Genomic DNA, 24,214 nt, shown 5'->3' with positions numbered 1-24,214 from the left:
TCTCATATCATTAAAGGTTTTCATGCGTTACATACTAGCATGGGCAGTTCAAAACCATTTCAATTTCTGTGGTACCCGTGATTAGTGACCAGTTAGTATTGCTATATATCAAAGGGGTTTCCCTTGCATAACTCCCTTGTATAACCCCATTGCATAACCCCCTTTCAACCATCATAAATAGTAGTTTCCGAGTCATCTTCCTTGACATAAACTTATTTATTCTAATATAATATATGTTATAATATGTTTGTGTTCGTATTACAAAGATAACTGGTAATTAAATATGCACAGCCAATATGTAAATGTACATTCACCTGCAGCTATATACCTATTTCCCTTCACTGTATACTTATAGAAACTCTCACAAACCTTTTTCAGTAATTTCTCAAAAATCACATTGTGATCAACATATCAAGCTTATGTAAGTAACGTCCGATTTAAATCAAAAGTTAATCCAAAAATAATATGAACTTTTTTTTTGCTGCAATTCCTTATATCAATTTTGAATAGCAAACACAACACCACTAAGACTTACTGATCACTAACTGGTATGTGTATTACTGATCTAAATATTTAGGCCCGCGCTGGTATCCTTTATTCACAAAATGTAACTTTTTTTTAAAAAAGTGAGGCATATATGGATTCGAAAAATAAACATTCTTGATTGTCCAGCATACATAATACCATTCCATTATAATGGAGATATATGATGCACTGGATAATCGAGGATGAAAAATAGAAGCATATAACTACAAAACTCAAACAAAAACTGTAACTGAATATGTTCGGATACGAAGTTACTTATATGACATCATTTGGTGTAATTATCTTTGAGATTGTATGTTCCGTTTGCATTCACAAATTTAAAATCATGCAAACAGTCTCACTGTGAAATGGGTGGGGGAAAGAATAACTTTCTATATTTTTGTGTGTGATATAGATCTATTCTTACGTTGTTGTTTTTACCTTTCAGTTCAGTTAGGATGCTGTAAACATAAATATATCCAGTGCAAATAATATATAGAGGTTAAGTGGGTTCTCATAGCGAAAAAAACAGGAGAACCTTATCTCACGAGCCATATTTCAAGCGGTAACCGGCTACCAACACGGAAGTATTTTGGCGACTGTCATCAAGTCTAGAAAATTTCCCGGTTTCCTAGTCCGACTGCGATGATCACGAAACTTCCGGTATTTTGGAAATGGTCAAAATCCGACGTCGATTACTCATATACAGATTCCTTTATGATACCGTCGTAAGTATTTTAAAATATATCACACAGCATATCACTTGATAGATTGCCCCTATAAAGGTAAAATGAGGTTCGGTTACAATGTATCTCCTGTTTGAGCGGACAGACTGTCCGTTTTTTTAATGGGGAGACTCGGGTCTGCCGACCTGGTGTACGATATGTCTACAGATCCCTGGGGGGTTTAAATGATGTCGTGATTATTTAACCTTTGGAAGTTCTGTTCAAAGCAATTCAACCCCTACCCGTATTAGATTGTGGCAATTCCACCCACGAGCCTGAACTGATATTGATTTTATCTGATAAACCGAGCCTTTTTGGTAGATTCTTGTCAGAAGTCGATGTCAACATGATCAATACTTCAGCATTGGATTCCTTGCACACAACGAAAACGCCAGCTGTCTGCAAGTGCAGTTAATATCTCTGGTTGTGACACATGTATGTTTCCGATGAATGCATATGAATGTATCTATCACTAATTTGTGAGGCAAAGCAGCAGGATTAATATTAATTTGATCCACTGTGCATTAATGGTCAAATTATGTAATCAGCTGATATTTGTCTTGTCTTGATTTACAGTTGTCTGTAAATGACATGGTATAGATTATACAAGTATAGTTGTACATAGCTTAAACAATTGATGGTGTAGGAGGATATATAGTTATGGCCAATATGTTTATTGTCGATATTTAGGTATGGATATCTGTCTTCAGAGGGACAGTGAGCAAATAAGGAATTCTTGAAAGGTTACTTGGGTTGTATACTTCCCAGGGAGCTGGGCATACAACTTAAATGCTAACTGAACCAGTGATGGGGGTAATACTAATTACCTGCGAGCATACATTGTGAGGAGTTATGTTTGTTTTTTAACTTAAGTGGACTGTGAAATTATTATTTTTATCATTATTATCAATATCATTATTTATGTGTTATATCACCAGTCAATGTATTCTGCCAGCATGCTACTCACTGATGAAGGATGAACTATGATAAGTAATACGTGAAGTCTGCTTGACAGAGACAAGTAAAAAGTTGAAAGGATTAGTAGTTTTCTAAAACAAAATATTATATGTTTACCACAAGTCCAATGTACATTGCAGACAAGCTGGAAATTGTTTTGATCATAAGCCTCTGTAATTTGAATATCCTTCGCCCCATGTAGTGTGGATTTGTAATCTACTGCAATTGTAATTTTCTGTTTAACATGAAAATGCCTCTGACATGTTTAAGCCTCTTTTCTTTTGACATAAGGGTCAGATTATGATAAGGGTCTTTGATTTTCATGCTTAAATTTGTTATTATTTTAAGTCTGCATATATTAGTGTGTATGGTAGTACATGAACCAAGCCAAAATTGCTGTAGTTAAAATGGATGCCAAAGTGACCACAACAATGTGTACATATATTAAGCCCCTGTTACACTATCCAAAACTTTCATAATAAACTTGGTAAAGAAAACTTTGACCAAGTTTTCTTGGTCCAAGTTGGACTGTTTACACTCATCAAAGTTTTGGACAGGCCGTCAAAGTTTTGTTGGGAATTATCTTGCCAAGGTAGATGCTACTGATGAAGAATTGTTTGCCGTTGTCATATGATATGTATTTTGTGTATTGCCATGTTGAGAAGGTGGCGTCTGAGTAGGCAAAGGCATATTTGGTCCCAAGAAAGGCTGCACTTTGTTGAAACAATTCAATTAATTCTTCCAACATCTCGTCAGTCCAAAGTAGTTGATTCATTTTGACTTGACTATTTGCACTTCCGGTTGAAAAGGGGTAAATGTTCCTTGCAGTCTGATTGGCTAAATTAAATCAACGTCATCAAACTTTGATCAAAGTTTGACGAGAAATAGGATCGGTTTCTATTCCATCAAAGTCCCGTCAAAAACTTTGGTCAAAATTTTTGACGGCATGTTACACTTTCATAAACTTGGTCAAAATGGACTTTGACCAAGTTTTTGATCAAAGTTATTGATAGTGTAACGGGGGCTTTAGGGGTGAAGCCATACATCGGTGCTCTGGTGCATCATGTTTTTTCGATACGATACATGATACATGATACATCTTTTTTTGTATTGATACATGACTATATACTTGCTAAAATGAATTACTTACAACTCGTTTAATGATCCCCACCTCCACCCCAGAGTTTTTGTCAGTCAAATATTGCAAAATGCGTTGTAATCAGCTTTTCAACTTCACGACTAAAAATTGCTACTGCGAACATGTGGCTACAGCTAGCTTTTCCTTTGGAAGCTGCTAAATAATTATTGTCAAGAAGTTCCATGTGATTTGATGTAAATATGATTACGGTATATCGCGATATATATATCGTATCGTGATCTGTATATCGCAATATGTATCATATCGTGACCTTGCTGTATCGTTTCACCCTGAACATTTATCAGGTTTATGTTGCAATATTTTATCAGCATGATATTCTTCGATGTCATTCAGCATACACAATGTATACAGGGATATATTAGGACCAACTTAGAGGCCGATATTTTGCCCAAACTCAGCAAAAAATTGTCAGTAAACATTCACAAATTGGAAATAACAAATTCTGAACTCATAATACTCAACTAATGTTATGTCCTTGTAGAGGTAGAAATTATGAATCTTGACAAATTGGAACAAAATCATGACTTTTCCCCCCAATTTGCCTTTCAAGGGCACTTAGTTCGAAATAGTAAATCCTCTGGTATAGAAACTGATACATGATCCCACGCCCGTTCCCCATATCAACACTTCCTTGTTCAGACCTCACAGGGTGGGGGATTCCAGGTGAGAATGTGGGGCTCCAGCAACCAATGCTTGTCATAAGCATGATAAGAGGTGACTAACAGGATCGGGTGGTCGGACTCACTGGCTTGGTTGATGCATATCATCGTGTCCCAAGTTCATTGATTGATGCTCATGATATCAATCACTGAATTGTCTGGTCCAGACGCAATTATTTACAGACTATTGTCATGCAGCTAGAATATTGATAAGTGCGGTGTTTAATGAGAAAGAAAAAAAACAAAAATTGCTTGTTCTAGCTATTTCTATTTTCCAGCTATTCAAAGTGTTGTTTTTTCAAATGTTATGTGTAGATATATTTTTCAATATCTAACAGAACTTCATATATATTCAGGGGTAGGCAATATCAGTCATATCCAACAGTCAGTTCATTGGTTTATGAACAATAACTAGATTTTGGGAGAAAACAACTACCGTAGTCATCTGAAACTAGTGGCCTAGTATTTAACCTTTATCAAATACATTGATTACTGAAATTATTTTTTATATAAGTAAGTTTTGAGCCATCATTGATAATTGATAATGATATATATATTTTTACCAAGGTTACTATCTTGTGTCACCATGATAAGTCATTTCCTTTTGATGTCAGTAGTATTTTGTTATCGGCGAGTTATTCCGTTCGCCATTTGCAAAAACATGTGATCAGCTGTTTCCTGTGACGTCACAAACGGTGACCACTGTGATTGCTTCCTGTTGTTTAAAGCAACACGGTACACAAGGAAATGAGCATTGATAATAACGGGCCGATTGGTATTGTCATGTTGTTTACACAAACAATTTCAAGTTGTGGGTGCTTAGCGATCGTGTTGGGAGTAGGGGCTTAATTCCTTTGTTTTCGAGAGATTAGTTTAATAAACTGGAGAAGCCTGTGAGTAAGTGATGGTCATTCAATGTGTTCATAGTATGATAGTTTATTTAATTCAATTGGATTAACATACGATAGTGGTGTAAAGGGGGTTATTAAAGTTGGTATATTTTTACTGACTGACATTCTCATCATGAGTTTGAAACGAAAACGCCATGCTTACGATGCTGAATTCAAACTGCAAGTCTTCGCTCTAGCCGATATATTTTCTCACGGGTTCATAATTCTATATACACCGATTCACAAAATGGCGCTTGGTTGTTGATGGCAACATATAACGATCATTATGAGATTAAAAAAAACCACGAGAAACAGCTTCCCACATTATGAAAGTGGATGACTGGTTTGTTAAATCTTTATTAGAAATAATAATGACTTTTTCAATATAATTACAACGTTTTTCATCTTATATTTTTGAATATCTGCGAGTACCGGCACATGTCTTGCAGTCCGACTTCGCAGTGTTTTTTTTTTGCCTTTCAATTCCTGGTTCGGCTTATCTGCGGGTCATACCATTTTCTTTCGTATTTCAATTGTCAAGTTAACACCTCGGCTTATCTACGGGGTCGGCTTATCCGCGGTCATATACGGTATATAGGTTAATGAATGACTATTGTGACCACCGCGATAGTATTGAGGTAGTATACAACCATCTTTAAGGCTTGATGATATCAGTGTATTAGAAATGAATAAATACCGTATTCGACTTAATAAGCGCCCAGGGTGCTCTCAAAATTGGAATTGGGGGCTCTTATTAGAATATCATTTTGGTGAAAAAAAAACGAAGTTGAAAGATAAATTTCGTGGTTTATGCTGACAGCCTGAAATGTTTATGTACGACAAATATATTTTTCCAGAATTTAATTGCCCATAATTAAGGGTGCATATAACACACAAGTGCATATTATATGCGAATAAATAAGTCTTGTGTACATTGATCATTCGGAAGGGGTGCTAATTGGGATTGTTCACTAGCCAATATATAAGCAAATATCGCTGGGGGTGCTTAGATAGAGCGGGACGCTTATTATGTTGATTAAGGTATTGCCAACAATGTCAAAGTTGGCAATTTTTCACCCCAGGCTGAAAGTTTAAATTTTTTTTCCAATTAGCCATATGGCTACAAGTATTTTTTCCAGGTAGCCAGTGGTAAAATCAAGAAGTCAAGCCAATATTGTAGGTAGCCAAAAGCATTGGAAATTATCAAATAACTGTTATATGTACAAGTCATAGCACTTGTCTTGGAATTGTATATTAGTGGAAACTGTACTTGGTGTTTTGTAATTTGTGACTCGAGCAATGATGCAATTTATGTTACTAGATTATATAGGTATATCCTTGCTCATCCAATAAACTATCAACTAAACTAAAATACTAATTACATTAATATTTATGTAGACTTTAGGAGGAATTATTTGCAAGTACAATTAGTTGCAGACATGTTTCTTTTTGTGTCTACGTATGTGTAGCAATAGAATTAAGTCGCCACAAGATATTTTTCAAGGTAGTCATGTGGCTACTTCTGAATTTTAGACAGTAGACAAATTGAAATTTAGGTCACATTGGCAACCGTTTTAGTTGTAACTTTGAGGCCTGCACCCTGTCGCTACTCAAGGGAAATAACCCTAATCTAAAGTTGTAATCCTTGCTAATGAACACACGACATGTTTGTTATTTTTCTGTAAAAAGTGTGTTTTCAGGTGCATAATTTATATTTTATTTATAACCAATTGCGAGTATTGAAACCATCGTTTGTTATGCATACTATCAACAAAATCATTTTACAATTTCTATCAATATGGTACAATTTAAGTTTATTGATAGTTTGATATATCGTCACACTCATATTAGTCATTGCAAAGAAAAATTCTTCGATATTGATGGAATAGACCTCACAAATTCACTATACTTGTTTCTCATCACAGACTGGCCCCAATTACACTGTTTCTGTTGTTAGTAGTTGCTCTTTAATGTAATCTATTCTGATGATAAGCTATGCCATTCGTGAATAAAAATTATTCTTAAATTAAGAATTTCTTTACAACATTGTTTTTATTAAAGTATGAGGGATGAAAATCTGAATAGAAAAGAAACAACCTTCCCACCCACTTCTTTTAGAACTGATGAGGAATATTGCACGAATGACTACTCACCCACTAAATCACTCACTCACTCACTCATGCACTCTCACTCACTCACTCACTCACGCACCCACTCCCATCTACTCACCCATGCACTCACACACACATACTAACATCCACTCACTCATGCACCCACTCACATCCAATCACATCCCCTCATTCACTTACATCCACTCACTCACATCCTATCACTCATCATACAGACTAGTACATCAGAAATATGAACCATGTAAATATACTGTAATAGAAAACCTTTTTTTTTTTTTATTAAATGCATTCAAGTGAGTCGTGTCGTCATGCTTGGGACAGATATTTCCCTGTGTGTCTGATGAGTCATCAATAACTGCATAGAATACTAAAATAAATCAGCAAATGAAAGATAAATTCTTCGATCCCCAGCCGCGTCATACCAAAAAACGTTAAAAGATGGTACTTGTTGATACCCTGTCTGGCGCTCAGCATTAAGGGGCTAAAACAAGGACTGGTCGGCTCGGAGACAGTATATTGTGTCTGAGTGGGGTATTCATGTTAAACTGTGGCATAGTATCTCAGTGTGCTAGCACTATATATTGGCATCAGTCCGGACTAGTACAAGCAGCCACACACATACACGTGCATGCACATCGCTATATAAGTGCAATAATCTTGGACGCGACGTTAAACCCCATTTGACCTCACCTCACCATTTCCAGGGCACAGGTGACACAGTTGTTGAAGCAGAGTTGTGTCCCTTGGGCAAGACAGAAACCTGTGGCAGTTCTAATCCGAGATTTGTTGTAAATACTACTGATCTTGGGCTTCAGGCTTTCCTCCCACAAGCTGACATGCCAAAATAGAACTGAAATATTGTTCAACATTTTCAAAGCAGCATTCAACCAAACTGACCCACTCACCATGCTCACCAGACCTTTTAAACATTTTACTAGTCACAGGCTAGTTGGCAAGCTTTTTTTTGTAAAGTTGTTTTGAAGCTATTCTCCACTACACTCATTGGGCATCAGATACCCAAGAGTAACATCTAGTCTCTGAAATGAACATATTTACAGATAAAAACGACCGGTGAAGATCCGGGTTAGAATAGGTCTTCAGCAACCCATGCTTGCTGTAAAAAGCGACGATGCTTGTCGTAAGAAGCAACTAATGGGATCGGGTGGTCAGACTCACTGACTTGGTTGATGCATGTCATCATATCCCAATTGCATGGGTCGATGTTCATGATGTCAATCACTGGATTGTCTGGTCATATACCTGGAATATTGCTGAGTGAGGCTTAACATAGTTATAGTTATGAAAAATAATTAAAACAAGCCCCTCTTCATTTTCAGATACTGCGGTAATCTAGACTTGCTAAATATTATAGACTTGCATGGGCTGTATTGGATGTATTTGTGTTGAGGTAGGTATGACAGACTATAGATAGCCTCAACTTTATGCCTGTCCCTGGCTGTCAGACAGAAGTCCCACAAGCCTTTCCACATCACCAGTGTAGGAGGCAATAGGAGCGCTATCATTGTAACTGTCAGGGGAAATACACATCTCATCCTAAGTTCTCTATTTGTGACGATGAAAAACTTTTAAGTGAACAAAAACCATTAATTTGCTTCCCGTTCTGTCATCGTGGTGTATTATTCATAAATATGGACCCCTACGGAGGCATTTGCCACTATCTCGGCACTCTGGTATACAATTATTTATGTAATTTGCTATTGAAACTGCATATGCATGTTTTTCTAGTGGGTATCGACAAAGGTTCATTAGCGTGATTATGAACAGTTAAGTAATTACGTGCCTGAAAAATTAAACAATAGTCTCCTGATGTAAATAATTAATTGTGCATGGAATTACACTACCACTCCTCAGTCCAGCTGATCAACAGGCAGGAGAGGGGTCTGTTTGTTCATTTGTCTAGTGCACTGGCATGTTATTGATCGTTTCATGGTTTTAAATATATACTACTCAAAAATGTTAAGGACCACGCATTTCTTTCTTAGTACAATAGTTTATCTGTCACAGCATGACAGTCTAACTATAGTAATGTGTGAGAATCGGGTGGTCCTTAACTTCTTTTGAGTATTATGAGTGAGTGATTGAGTGAGTATGGTTTTACGCCGCTTTTAGCAATATTCCAGCAATATCACGGCGGGGGACACCAGAAATGGGCTTCACACTTTGTACCCATGTCGGGAATCGAACCCGGGTCTTTGGCGTGACGAGCGAATGCTTTAACCACTAGGCTACCCGACCGCCCCTTTGAGTATTATGACAGATTGACTATAGTAATGTGTGAGAATCGGGTGGTTCTAAACTTCTTTTCAGTAGTATGACAGTTTAACTATAGTAATGTGAGAGAATCAGGTGGCCCTTTACTTCTTTTCAGTAGTATGACAGTTTAACTATAGCAATGTGAGAGAATCAGGTGGCCCTTTACTTCTTTTCAGTAGTATGACAGTTTAACTATAGTAATGTGAGAGAATCAGGTGGCCCTTTACTTCTTTTCAGTAGTATGACAGTTTAACTATGACAGTTTAACTATAGTAATGTGAGAGAATCAGGTGGCCCTTTACTTCTTTTCAGTAGTATGACAGTTTAACTATAGTAATGTGAGAGAATCAGGTGGTCCTTTACTTCTTTTCAGTAGTATGACAGTTTAACTATGACAGTTTAACTATAGTAATGTGAGAGAATCAGGTGGCCCTTTACTTCTTTTCAGTAGTATGACAGTTTAACAATAGTAATGTGAGAGAATCAGGTGGCCCTTTACTTCTTTTCAGTAGTATGACAGTTTAACTATGACAGTTTAACTATAGTAATGTGAGAGAATCAGGTGGCCCTTTACTTCTTTTCAGTAGTATGACAGTTTAACTATAGTAATGTGAGAGAATCAGGTGGTCCTTTACTTCTTTTCAGTAGTATGACAGTTTAACTATAGTAATGTGAGAGAATCAGGTGGTCCTTTACTTCTTTTCAGTAGTATGACAGTTTAACTATGACAGTTTAACTATAGTAATGTGAGAGAATCAGGTGGTCCTTTACTTCTTTTCAGTAGTATGACAGTTTAACTATAGTAATGTGAGAGAATCAGGTGGTCCTTTACTTCTTTTCAGTAGTATGACAGTTTAACTATGACAGTTTAACTATAGTAATGTGAGAGAATCAGGTGGCCCTTTACTTCTTTTCAGTAGTATGACAGTTTAACTATAGTAATGTGAGAGAATCAGGTGGCCCTTTACTTCTTTTCAGAAGTATGACAGTTTAACTATGACAGTTTAACTATAGTAATGTGAGAGAATCAGGTGGCCCTTTACTTCTTTTCAGTAGTATGACAGTTTAACAATAGTAATGTGAGAGAATCAGGTGGTCCTTTACTTCTTTTCAGAAGTATGACAGTTTAACTATGACAGTTTAACTATAGTAATGTGAGAGAATCAGGTGGTCCTTTACTTCTTTTCAGTAGTATGACAGTTTAACTATAGTAATGTGAGAGAATCAGGTGGTCCTTTACTTCTTTTCAGTAGTATGACAGTTTAACTATAGTAATGTGAGAGAATCAGGTGGTCCTTTACTTCTTTTCAGTAGTATGACAGTTTAACTATAGTAATGTGAGAGAATTAAGTGGTCCTTAACTTTTTTGAGTAGTATTAATATATCATTAATTGACTGAAAATGAAAAAAAATCTCATTTATCTTGATTAGGTGAAAACCATTTATCATGTTCATCATGAGTTATAATGATTGGATCACAAATTCCTCTGTATATTTGACCAGTGAGACTTGACCCAGAAACTGATGGTGTGCAATATACATATGTATATGTCATGTACATTGCACTTGTATAATCTCATAACCAAGGTAACAATGGCAGATATTGCATGTTTACACACGCACATGGATCAACGATAGCTTCGCTGTTCTCCCTCCTTCTTACTCTCAGCCAAACTCAAGAAATGTGCATTTGATGAGGTCATTTGCAAAATTAGAATGCTGTATGTAGTATATGGGACTTGCTATTGATTGTGTTTCATGGAAGAGGCTTGTAGATTTCAGATCAATACACAATGTGACAGATGTTTGCATGAGGTTGTGTTGTGTCATGATCAGTTTGATTGCGCTATTGAAGCTAGCTCTGCTGTTCCCGAACGTATTGAGCTGCCTCTGTGTTGTGGCGGTAAGATATTTCCCAATTTGACAACTCATCGAATGCCTTGTTGTGATCGAAGGGTTTTCTTGTTGTTTCAGTGATTTTGATTTTGTCTTGGTGGGTTCATTGTTGAATGATGTGTGGGCATTTGGCTAGCATGAAAGGACTGGTAGCATTTAATGATTTCAATGTATATGAAATATGATACGGTCTGACTTTGTAGATTTTGATATTGACAGCAGTAGGAATTTGTAGTCAATAGTAGTTTAACTTTCTTGTGATTAAATGGTTTATTATATCAGTACTTTAGTGAGTGACCTTCAACACTGCAGTTATAACAATTTATCATCCAAAACTGGCTCCACAGGTGATATCCTTGGATGAGATCAAGCGATATCTACAGTGTAGATATCGCTGCAATGAAATTACATCACAATGCTTTGCAGACCATTGTGACATCACTGGTTACCATGACGTGACAATCAAATGACATCACTAATGGCTCTGCTACTGAAGCTGTTAGCAGTACTTTTTACACTGAAGACACTGCTAATTACTGTCTACAAATTGAAAAAGTTGGAAGAATGATGCTGGATGATAAATAAAATCTCACCCGAGTGTCTTTTGATATTAAATATATCAACAAGAGTTCATAAAAGTGGAAAAATTCCGAGGCTTGCCGAGGATTTTTGCCACTTTTATCAACGAGTGTTGATATATTTAATATCAAAAGACACTCGGGTGAGATTCTCTATATTGCAGCTAAATCACCAATTGTAAGCAACAAGTCTGCAGCTGGCATTACTGATAGCAGATTAGCAGACGTGACATTTCATGCTGCCAGGTTAGGATGATACGCAGTCACGAAGGTCACACGTTCTGCCGTCACTGCCTCACTCTGTCACCACCTGATCCTTTTGTAAGTCTGACCAGGTCCATGGTGCAGAGGATAGACTTGGTTGATGCATGTCATCCTATCCCAATGGCGTGGATGGATGCTCATGATGTCAATCACTTGATTGTCTGGTCCAGACTCGATTATTTACAGATGGGTGTCAAATAGCTGGAATATTGCTGAGTGTGGCGTTAAACAACAAACAAAACAAAAAAACAGTTGCCCTGATATGTTTTGTCAGCACCATACCATCTCCTACCCGTGCTCATTGGTTTCACAAAAGTGGTAAACATCTGACACCCGGAAAACATCTGACACCTGTAAACATCTGACACCTATAAACATCTGACACCTGCATCACTTTATGCTTTCTTCCCATCAGCTGACACCCTGCAATATAACCGAAATACTTTTGAAAGCAGCATAACCAAAACTGGAATTGAATCTGAATTCAGCAGATCCTGGCATAAATAAGGGATGCAACTCAATATAACAAATTCCTGCACCTAAGACCAAAATGACTGTCGCTGCGATATGTATTTTGCAATTCCTCTGATATAAAACAGCCTTGCCATGATATTATTGTGATGGTGTGAAACACATACTCGTTTACTCGTTTACTCGTTTATAGACCCGTGAAAGGCGACCATGCTTTTTGTAAGAGGTGACTAATGGGATCGGGTGGTCAGACTCGCTGACATGGTTGATGCTTGTCATCGTATCGCAATTGTGTGGATTCGATGCTCATGATGTCAATCACCGGATTGTCTGGTCCAGACTTGATTATTTACAGACCGCTGTCATATAGCTGGAATATTGCTGAGTGCGGCGTTAAACAACAAGCAAACAAACGTTTTTATAGGTGCCAGTAAGGTTCAGTGAAGACCAACTCATACAAAAAACATCGGAAACACTGTTGATTGGAAATAATAATATTATTGCAGGTAATATTTTGTGGATAAAAAATTAAAGGAAGACAGTGTCCCACTGCGCTGTGATGGCCAGATCAGGTAGTTTTGGAGACTCCCGTGATCTTGACGCAGCCATTCAAGATATCGGAATGCATCACAAGAGCCCCAGCACTGGCACCATGTCAGTCATCGGGTCTGGGGCGACTATTGGCAGGGACCACCACCATTCAGGTAGGAACTTACCTGTAGCTTGTAATCAAAAGGTTGTCTCAAAATCTGTCAAGGAAGTTATTTTATGTTTTGTAAATTATCAGTTTCGGTACATTTGATAACTTTAATGTGAGAAGAGACCTATAAGAATAGCAGTCTGCAACAATGTTTGAGTCTAATATCTGAAACTTTTAAGAATATTTTCAGTAGATTCTTGTGCTGATAAGTGGACTTATAAATTTGGCATGGACTGAACAGAGAGAAACCTGACCAGACTCAACATACTCAGAACACATTAGTGGCTCCTAATCATCGAAAAAAGAAAGAAATGGAATGAGATGTTTTGAGACAGCCCTCAGTGAGATTTTGTTGTTTTTTACAATTTCTCCCTCAACATGCTGACAAGGGGTGAACAATGTTGAAAAGCATGAGCAAGATATTTAGGAATGTCTCTTTTTCAGGGAATTATTTATTATTTTTCAACAGGGCACAGCAGGAGAGAAAAAGTATAACATTATGTCAGCAATGAAACTTTCCATCTGATGATTAGGCAGACAGCCAGTTGGCGGAGAATGTCTGACGTTAAGAAGGGATGATCAAATGATTTTTTCCCGTTTATGTACACCTTTAATCAGACGAGTGCACTTTATGCTGTATGTAATTGAAAACACAAATAACCTGCAGAGGAAGGTAATTGATACACACAATTGTCCCATGTTTGAAATGACTGTGTCTGCAAGATGTTGTGTATGAGTGTTGAACATGTATTGGGATCTGTCAGTCTGTAGTTTTTCCCACTTGTCTGAAGCCAGAGGTCAGTGGAAGTTCTTTGTGGCATGAAAGATTGCAAGAGTAGACATCTATAATGGTTGATTAGAAAGATCTTAGTGACTGTAGAAAAGCGATGGGGAGGTAGAATGAGGGGAGAATCGGTTGAATAGATGGACCGAGGGAGAAGTTGGTTGAAAAGGTATAGCAATCCCGAAGGGATTCATTGAAAACGATAGACCGAGTGGATTCATTGGAATCAATAGACCAAGAGGATTCATTGGAAACGATAGACCGAGGGGATTCACTGAAAATGATAGACCGAGGGGATTCATTGAAATGATAGACCGAGGGGAGTCATTAAAAACAATAGACCGAGGGGGATTCATTGAAAACGATAGACCTGGGGATTTATTGAAAATGATAGACCTGGGGATTTATTGAAAATGATAGACCGAGGGGATTTATTGAAAGCGATAGACCGAGGGGATTCAGTGAAAACGATAGACCGAGAAGATTCATTGAAAATGATAGACCGAGGGGATTCATAGACCGAGATAGAAGTCAGTTGAAAAGATCAACCAAGGGCCTTGGAAGAAAGTGTCATGCTGTGCATTGTTTTCAAACCAAACAAACTATGTGAAACGTTCGTATGTTTCATCAATGAAGAGTAGTTATACTTTATTTTCATGATACAACCATGTGATAACAATGTTTAATATATAGATATATCTGTAGTGATGCGTGACCTTAAAGTATGATACGTGGATCAAGGCACCAACTACTGCAATGCACAGATACTTTGATAGGCTAACTACAGTTCCTGTGTTGGGCCATGACCGCTGTCCCACTACTTGTCAACTCTAAGTACCCATGGCTTTGTCAAAGAGGACTATAAAGCTGACAACACCAGGATGTTTGTAGCCTCAATGATAGTGTAACATGTTAACACAGTGTTGACTGTTTCAGTGTTACGGCCGTTTCACACCAGATGACAGTTATGGGATATGAATGTTCTCCTGCTTCTGTCAAGTGACAGGCTGTACCTGTTGTACACTACACACTGCATGGTTGTATGTTGTGTAACCAACTGGCATAAACACAGCTTCCTATGTCCTTTCTATTGCCATGGCTATCATTAGTTATCTTCATCAAGATTTGAGGACCGCCTCCGTGGTCTAGTGGTAGAGCATCCCCCCGGAGACCGGAAGGTCCAGGGTTCGATCCCCGTCCGCGTCATACCAAAAGACGTTAAAGATGGTGCTTGTTGTTACCCTGTCTGGCGCTCGACATTAAGGGGCTAAAACAAGGACTGGTCGGCTCGGAGTTAGTATTCTGTGCCTGAGTGGGGTATTCATGTTAAACTGCGGCATGGTATCTCAGTGAGCTAGCACTATAAATCGGCATCAGTCCCGACTAGTACAAGCAGCCACACACACACATACATGTGCATGCACGTCGCTATATAAGTGCAATAATCTTGGACGCGACGTTAAACTCCATTTCACCTCACCTCATCAAGATTTGTTTCTTTGTTTGTTGTTTAACGCCCCACTCAGCAATATTCCAGCTATATGATGACGGTCTGTAAATAATCAAGTCTGGACCAGACAATCCAGTGATTGACATCATGAGCATCGATCCACGCAATTGGGATACGATGACATGCATCAACCAACTCAGCGAGCCTGACCACCCGATCCTGTTAGTCGGTCTTACGACAAGCATTGTCGCCTTTTACGGCAAGCATGGGTTGCTGAAGACCTATTCTACCCCAGATCTTCACGGGTATCTTCCATCAAGAAGATTGGCATCATTGACTGAAATACTGTTTGAAGCAGGGTTAAAAAACCTCACTCACACAGTCGTTTTGCTGGAGACAAATTTATGACAAAAGTACGTTTTCATTATATAATCAACTTTTGATAGGGCTTTCTTCTATATTATTAACAAACTGATCAATGTTAAACCTTGCTCACATGTCTATACTTCATTCATTTACCATAATAGTTTAATAGTTTAATTTACCATCATTTTCAACTGTTCATGATGACATGGTAAAATAATTAGCTCACCTAAACTGGATGTCATGGTACATTTCCCAGTTTCATCTGTTGTAAAAATGACTTTTGACGCTCCTGACTTTGTTGTCAACTAGGTTCTCACCCTTTGCTTGTTTTGCTTGGCCATTTGGTGAGCAATACGTGCATTAAAGCATGAACACATGCGTGATATATGCATGTACAATATTGTTTTTGACCAATATAATGTTTTATCGTAACATTTGATGGTCCAGAACAAAACTCATTCGACTCATTATGCGTAATTTTTGTATGAACGAGATGATCTCAGCAATGATGTCATATAAAGGTTGTCAGGAATATTAGCTTATTCATTTCAAATTATTTGTAATTGTTTGGATTAACTGAGTCGTGGTGTAGCCTACTTCTTTACTGAGATGTGAGGGGGCACGGGTGGCCCAGTCATCTAAGGCGCCGCGATTCGCTGTGCAAAGTTGTGTCCCTTGGGCAGGCCCGAAACCTATGATTGTGGGTTCGAATTCCGGTTCACCCTGATTATATTTCTAGGTTTGTCAGCACCATACCCGTGCTCGTGGGTTTCACCGAAGTGGTAAACGTCTGAGACCTGCATCACTTCGGGCTTTCCTCCCACATTAAGCATGTTAAGCTAACACGCCAGGATATAACTGGAACACTGTTAAAAGCAGCGTTAAACCCAACTCACTCACTCACTCACTACTGAGATTTTCACATACTCAAACACAAAAATATTTAACTTTACTCCAGTTTCACAGCAGCTAGTATTATGAGAAGTTTCTAATTCTTGCAAATGCCAAAGCCTTTAATCAGCCATTAATGCTGTATTTTGGCTGTTATCACACACTATAAAATCTTCAGAGTTTGGACAGAAGTCCATTTCACTGTCAGATAAATATAATCAGTTTTACAAGTACATGTAAAAGTATCTTGCTACCTGTACCTCATGCACATGCATGTGAGCTAGCGGGAACATTTTTCATGGCACTTTATTTATAGTTTCACAGCAGCTAGTTCTGTACTGTACTCTGCCCCTGCAACTTACACAGTGTGATGGGGAAATTCTCCAACAGCTTATATAGAATTGGCTACATTTTGCCAACAGATATTTAGTCACGCAGGGTTTGGAATTTTTGTGCAAATTCCCAATTCCATTTCTGTTTTGATCTGATGATTCGTCATGATTTCCAATGCTTCAGGCGTACTTCCTGATTTCAATTGTTGGCTTGTTTGGGAGACTTTTATCTGAAAATCAGGGATCCAGAAAAATTGTAAAAAATATGTTGCTACTCCCAGAATATACTAAAGCTTAGTCTCTGAGACCCGTGAAGATTCCGGGGTAGAATTGGTCTTCAGCAACCCATGCTTGACGTTAAAGGCGACTATGCTTGTCGTAAAAGGCGACTAACGGGATCGGGTGGTCAGGCTCACTGACTTGAATGATGCATGTCATCGATCCCAATAGCGTGGATCGATGCTCATGATATCAATCACTGGATTGTCTGGTCCAGACTCTATTATTTACAGACCGCTGTCATATAGCTGGAATACTGCTGAGTGGGGGGTAAAACAACAAACCAACCAACCAAAGCCAATGCTTCAGGCATACTTCCTGATTTCAATTGTTGGCTTGTTTGGGAGATTTTTATCTGAAAATCAGGGATCCAGAAAAATTGTAAAAAATGTGTTGCTACTCCCAGAATAGACTAATGCTTAGTCTCTGAAAATATAATTTTAATCAAAACAAATAATGTCATTTAAATTGAAAAGGAGCCACAGATTATTTACAGAATCACCAGATTATTTATTAGATTGTTGATTATATGTGGCTTCAACCTGTTGGACGACCGAGTGAGTGAGTGAGTTTGATTTTACGCCGCTTTTAGCATTATTCCAGCAATATCACGGCGGGGGACACCAGAAATGGGCTTCACACATTGTACCCATGTCGGGAATCAAACCCGGGTCTTTGGCGTGACGAGCGAACGCTTTAACCACTAGGCTACCCGACCGCCCCTTGGACGACCGAGGGGCACAGGTGGCCCGAGAGTCATCTAAGGTGCTGCTATTCGCTGGCAGAGTTGCATCCCTGATGCATGCAAGCAACCTGCGATTGTGGGTCCGAATTGCAGATGCACCTTCATTATATTTCCAGGTTTGTCAACACCATGCCCACGCTCGTGGGTTTCAGCAAAGTGGTAAAGATCTAAGACCTGCATCACTTCAGGATTTCCTCCCACATCAAGCTGTGCTATAACTGAAATACTGTATTGGAGGTTTTACATTGAGCTTATCCTGACTGCAGCACACGCCCACTCGACCGAAGCCAAATCACTCATGTTAAACACATAAAAGGCTTCCTTGGGGACAGATCGAAATGGCTTTAAATTATTGGTCATAGTTGGTTTAGGTTATCATTATATGGTGAATCCACACTGAGAATAATGATGTAGAATTTCATGCTCTGTGAAAGATTAAACTGAGAACAGTGTGATGGAGAAATCCTGAGAAACTGAGCAGGACCTTCCTGCTGAGCCTGAAGGGAGCATAAAGGAATTGATTCAAGGCATTTTCCGAAGACCAGTTTCCTGGCTTTTTTTAAGCATTACTTTATTTGCATGTTTGATCTAGAGTTAGAAATCAACACTAGCCCGCTAGTCCGAGGCAAGTAAAGATTCCTGTGGGCTAGTACAAATTTCTCATTTTCCCCATTGTTGTAACACTACATGGGCATTTTATGTTTACCCTAGACTAAAATCTAGTCTCTGAAATGAACATATCGTACATAAAAAAAACAGTTGTTCAGTTATCTTAATAAAAATATAATAAAAAGGAGCCCAGTGACTCTCTTCATTTTCAGAGACTAAACAAATCTGCATGATACTGCAGTGATCTAGACTTGCCAAACATTATAGACTTGCATGGGCTGTATTTGATATATATTTGTATCAGGGTCTGTAAGACAGACTATGTTTACCCGGGCTAGTAAAGCTTTTGAGTTTAGTTGACCCTGTCGACATAATAGCTTAACACAAATATTTACTTCTGTGTGAATCTTTATGCTTATAACAACAGTTTGTAGAGAATTAGACTAATATATAGTCTATGAAATCTTATATTACATAATACACTTCTCTCCTCTAAATTAAAACTGAACATTTTCCTGATACTGATTTGCAGATTTCCTGATGGAATAGAGAGAGCTGATGGGCTGGCTAGACTTGCTTTTGTATATATATCTAGATTGGTTTTGTTTTCATAAAATAAATATATTCCACAGTCATGGTGCAGGACTTGTAGAGACTTAACAGTTGACTAAGCATGTGTTTGTGTTTATCATGTTTATACTTATAGAGGTATAAACATTAAAGCTGGTGTACATACTTTGCATAAATCCTCTATGGGTTCACTCACTCACTCACTCACTCACTCACTCACTCACTAACTGGGGGAACACAGTATATTACCATGGTACACATGCTCCCAGTGTGGCCTCACTCACTCACTCACTCACTCACTCACTCACTCACTCACTCACTGGGGGAACACAGTATATTACCATGGTACACATGCTCCCAGTGTGACCTCACTCACTCACTCACTCACTCACTCACTCACAGTATATTACCATGGTACACATGCTCCCAGTGTGGCCTCACTCACTCACTCACTCACTCACTCACTCACTCACTCATTTTCATTTCAACATTTACAAATAAAGCTTCTGTTCAAGTTTTGATTTGTTGAACATTATATCACTCTTAGCTTGAACATTTTGAAATAAAAGGTCTAAAATTTACCATTAAACAAATTTGCCGTCTCACTGTTTGCATTTAACTCATGACCAAATACACTGGTGACCTTGACACGCTTGCAGTCACAAGACATATACGCATACAATGATGTAAGAATTCATGCTCTCCATAGGAACAAGAAATATAAATGTCACTGTTGTGAGGTAGACCTATTTTAGTTTTCATGAATATGTATATCTTTGTAACATAAGCCATATGTGGGTTGGCATGCAGATTGAGTGCAAGTGGAATGCTATATGTCAATTGTTGACATGTGCAGGTCTTGTTTGCTTGAGGAACTGTTTAAATAGAACTTAGGATTTAGTTGGATATACACATAGAATACTGATATGACTGTGTGTGCATGTCTATATATATATATACTGTAAATATGTCTTCTCATGTGGATTTGAATTGGGTCAGTTTGGCTCTATCATGTAATTATTGTTTATTGAATTCATCTCAGAAAAATCTTGATGATTTATTTTTTCAAACTATCCTATGAGTAGTAGTTATGTTTTTTGCAAGTATTGTCACATTATCGTGATTTCATTATTCATAACTCAACAACAAATTAATATTGTGAGCGAGTGTGATTCTAAGCTGCTTCTAGCAATATTCAAGCAATATCTCTCCTTGGGAGACGAGACATGGGCTTCACACATTGTACCCATGTGGGGAATCGAACCTGGGTCTTCTGCATGACAAGCGTACACTTTAACCACTAGGCTTCCCCACTGCCCCATAAGATTGTAGAAATCCCAGCTTTTATGATTTTGTGTTTATATTTTTAAAGTTTTTAGTTGTATTAAGAGACTACGTATGATATTTCTTAGGTTCAAATATTGATATCCTATGAAAAATAAAGAAATAGTTTTAGAACTAGTTCCATTTATTCAACTAAGAATATTATCAGAATTAGGTATAGATTCATTAGCATCAAGTCAAATATATACTTAACAGTTGATGAACATGTTGTTTATTCCTATGTCATACTGACAGGATGCAAAAATGTTTTAAAATGGAAAAATGGACAACGACAATCCAAAACAATGAAAAGATTGAAGGTGATGGAAAAAGTTACCAACTCAAAACACACGCCTGAACACTACCAGTGGTTTAGCCCATACACTTGCAATACATGGCAGGTACCGTATTCGACGTAATAAGTGCCCAGGGCGCTCTCAAAATTAGAAATAGTGGGCTCTTATTAGAATATTATTTTGGTGAAAAAAACAGAGTTGAAAGATAAATTTTGTGTTTTTTGCTTACAGCCTGAAATGTTTATATACGAGAGATATATTTTTCCAGAATTTAATTGCCCATAATTAAGGGTGCATATAACACACGAGTGCGTATTTTACGCGAATGAATTAGTCTTGTGAACATTGATCAATCAGAAGGCGTGCTAATTGGGATCGTTCACCAGCCAATATATAAGCAAATATCACCGTGGGCGCTTATTAGAGCAGGGCGCTTATTACGTCGAATACGGTAACAGTTAATGTGGGTACAAAATGGTTCATTCCACTTCACTCTTGGAAGTTGAAATTTATTTTATTATGCCCCTTCAATAATGATGCTGGGTGTACCACTCAAAGGAGTCAAGGACAACACTATTCTTTCATATGACTAAAGTTTATTCTTTCATGGCATGACAGCTTAACTATAGAAATATGAAAAAAAATGAGTCATCCTAACTTTCGAGTGGTAATGTTGTAAAAAATCGTGAAGGAAAGGTTCAACATTTATGAAGCCTGTCAAGTGAAGTCAGCTTCTGGGTCTGTAAGTCAATCTCAGATTAATTAGTTTATGAGCATGAGGAATTATGAAGCCAAGCTACAGCATAACACTTAGTAATTCTACACAAGTAGACAGCCCCTTGAGCAACACTTGATGTTACCGGCACCCAATGAGACTACAGCCAGCATAAACACCAGCATTGAGGAACAGAGTCAGTGTGTGAAGTGTAGACCTAAGCTAGTCAGGCTGTTTCTCCATCCCCTCCTCGGGCTTATAATACTGTTATGTGGCTGACCCAGTGATCCTTGGGTGATTGACAGCCATCCCTCACCACTTACCTGTCACTAACGACATGCACACCTGTCGCTACATCCATTACTCACCTGAGCTGAACTCTTGATAGCGTAGTGTATTCAAGGACTGGTCACATGATTCAGGTGTAAGCCATGGATGTACTGTCGAGGAAGGAATCTGCTGTGTCAAGGTGGGTGTCGGTTTCGTGTACGTTGCATGTTCATTTCACTCTCCCAATGTGAACCTCCGGTAGGGGCCAGACTGTGGTCGAGTACATTTCATGCCAGTTTCACTCTATGATATGTTTCTGTAGTGTTGAGTCTTGTTCACTGCTGGTTTCACTGTTATAAAGATAAGATAAGACTTGGGTCTTCTTCAGCGTGTTTGTTTCGTGTGGGTTGCTGATCTACTGGGAATCTGGCTCTCATGGCTGCATTTATTCCGCCGGCACCACGACTGGAACATGGGTATTTTTTAAAAGTAACACCAATCTAGATTATAAAAAAGCATATCTGAGCATCAGGAATAAAACTTTTTAGAGGAGAGAGATGTATTGTGTAATAATATTTCATATAACTTTTTATAAACTTTTTGTACGTTAATCTCATTACATTATCATTGCAGTAAGTCAGAGTTGAAACATGAAATATTTGGTCTTCATTTGATGGATATTGTTGTGTATTAAACATCTACTTCCATGTATACCACAGATATAAAAGATAAATACTTGTTGATTTCCTTTATTGCAAGTCTAGGTTGTGTGTTGGTGGGTTTAGTTGTAGCATCATACTTGATTGTACATCACATATATGAGAGATTATATAATTTTCTATATAAAGAAAATATAAAGTCTAGATATTGTGTTTGTATCTGTTTCTTGTACTCCAGAATTTGTCAATTTCTTTATTGGAAGTCTAGCTTTTCTTGAATTTGATCACAAATATGAGAGAATATATCATTTTCTTTATAGCAAGTCTAGTTATTGTGTTAGAAATATTTTGTTGTATCTGTTTCTTGTTCTCCAGAATTTGTCAATTTCTTTATTGCAAGTCTAGCTTTTCTTGAATTTGATCACAAATATGAGAGAATATATCATTTTCTTTATAGCAAGTCTAGTTATTGTGTTAGAAATATTTTGTTGTATCTGCTCCTGTCCTCCAGAATTTGTCAATTTCCTTATTGCAAGTCTAGGTTTTGTGTTTAAAGGGTCTAAAGCATCATGCTTTCTTGAATTTGATCACAAATGTGAGAGAATATGTCTGACTCCTTGTAGCAAGTATAGGTTAGAATGATGTTATCTTTGGCATCTACTGTCTTGTACATCGCAAATATGATAGATTAATAATCAGTTGGTTTCTTTCAAGCAAGTCTATTTTAGGTTGTGTTGAAGGGACTGCACAGCAGATAAGCTGATAAGTGTTTGGCCTGTTCGTCATGGGATGATAGTTGTACAGATGTATTGGCTGGATGGTTCGTTCATCAGTATCGCGTTTCACCTGACGTACTATCATTGACTATGGACTCAGTGACTCTCAATCTGGATCCATGACGATCTATCAGGTCCTGGGTTCAAGCCCAGAGTTTCCCCTTATTATGATTTCCTGGTCTGGATCGTTGTACCCAAGCAGGACTTTCTATAGTGCTGAACATTCATAGCTTGTATCCAAGGTATATTTAAGATGGTAAAATACGGTAATTGTTGTTGATTACCAGGATGGCAATTCGAGTACTTCTTCGACCTAACCACGGTAATCCCCTCGTTTCTGGTGCTGACGCTCGGGAACGAGCGAGAGGTACAATGTCAGTACCCGAGGGCCTTGGATTTATTACCGTAGTTACTCCAACAACTACAAAGAGTGATCTTCGTTCAACAGCTTTTATTCACTCTAGTGTTGTTGGTCAACCCACTCTATGGTCACTTGATAATTACGGGACTTTGGCCGCAAGGCTTCATTATTATACCTATTATACCTATTTCTTACTCTGTTAGCCCCTCATCTTGTTTATTTATATAATTACTATGAGTGTCTTAATGACTTGTTAATTACTATTCTTTTATCTATTATTTTATGCCTATAATACTTGTGCCTCTCACAGTCCTTTAACATAGGTGGATCAAGATGGTGGATCAAGATAGTGGGTCCAGAGGGTCCAATTTTTCACAGCACATCTCCTATCCTACTGGGGCTCCTTCTCAATTTAAGTTGGGGCGGTCGGGTAGCCTAGTGGTTAAAGTGTTCGCTCGTCACGTCGAAGACCCGGGTTCGATTCCCAACATGGGTACAATGTGAAGTCCATTTCTGGTGTCCCCGCCGTGATATTGCTGTAATATTGCTAAAAGCAGCGTA

General features: G+C 38.0%; 1 protein-coding gene across 7 annotated transcripts in view; it reads left to right on the top strand.

Annotated features, from left to right (window-relative positions):
* Nucleotides 1-1,095: 1,095 nt before the first annotated feature.
* The window catches only part of LOC124113695 (oxysterol-binding protein-related protein 8-like), a 151,975-nt gene continuing 128,856 nt past the window's right edge, over nucleotides 1,096-24,214 (top strand). For 2 of the 7 annotated variants that reach the window (XM_048385509.1, XM_048385507.1), the window contains exon 1: nucleotides 21,923-22,056. Coding sequence is in view for 5 of the 7 variants with exons in the window: in XM_048385504.1 (XP_048241461.1) it covers nucleotides 13,087-13,231 (145 nt within the window). In the remaining 2 variants the exon portion in view is untranslated. Of the gene's footprint in view, nucleotides 1,254-11,147; nucleotides 11,222-13,033; nucleotides 13,232-21,922; nucleotides 22,057-24,214 lie in introns of those variants that run through there. The other 5 variants (XM_048385511.1, XM_048385510.1, XM_048385504.1 and 2 more) reach the window with 4 other exon arrangements.

This window comes from Haliotis rufescens, unplaced genomic scaffold (assembly GCF_023055435.1).
Source record: "Haliotis rufescens isolate VD_foot unplaced genomic scaffold, xgHalRufe1.0.p SCAF_6, whole genome shotgun sequence".
In the NCBI taxonomy this organism is placed as follows: Eukaryota; Metazoa; Mollusca; class Gastropoda; order Lepetellida; family Haliotidae; genus Haliotis; species Haliotis rufescens.
This window is presented reverse-complemented; position numbering and strand designations above follow the sequence as displayed.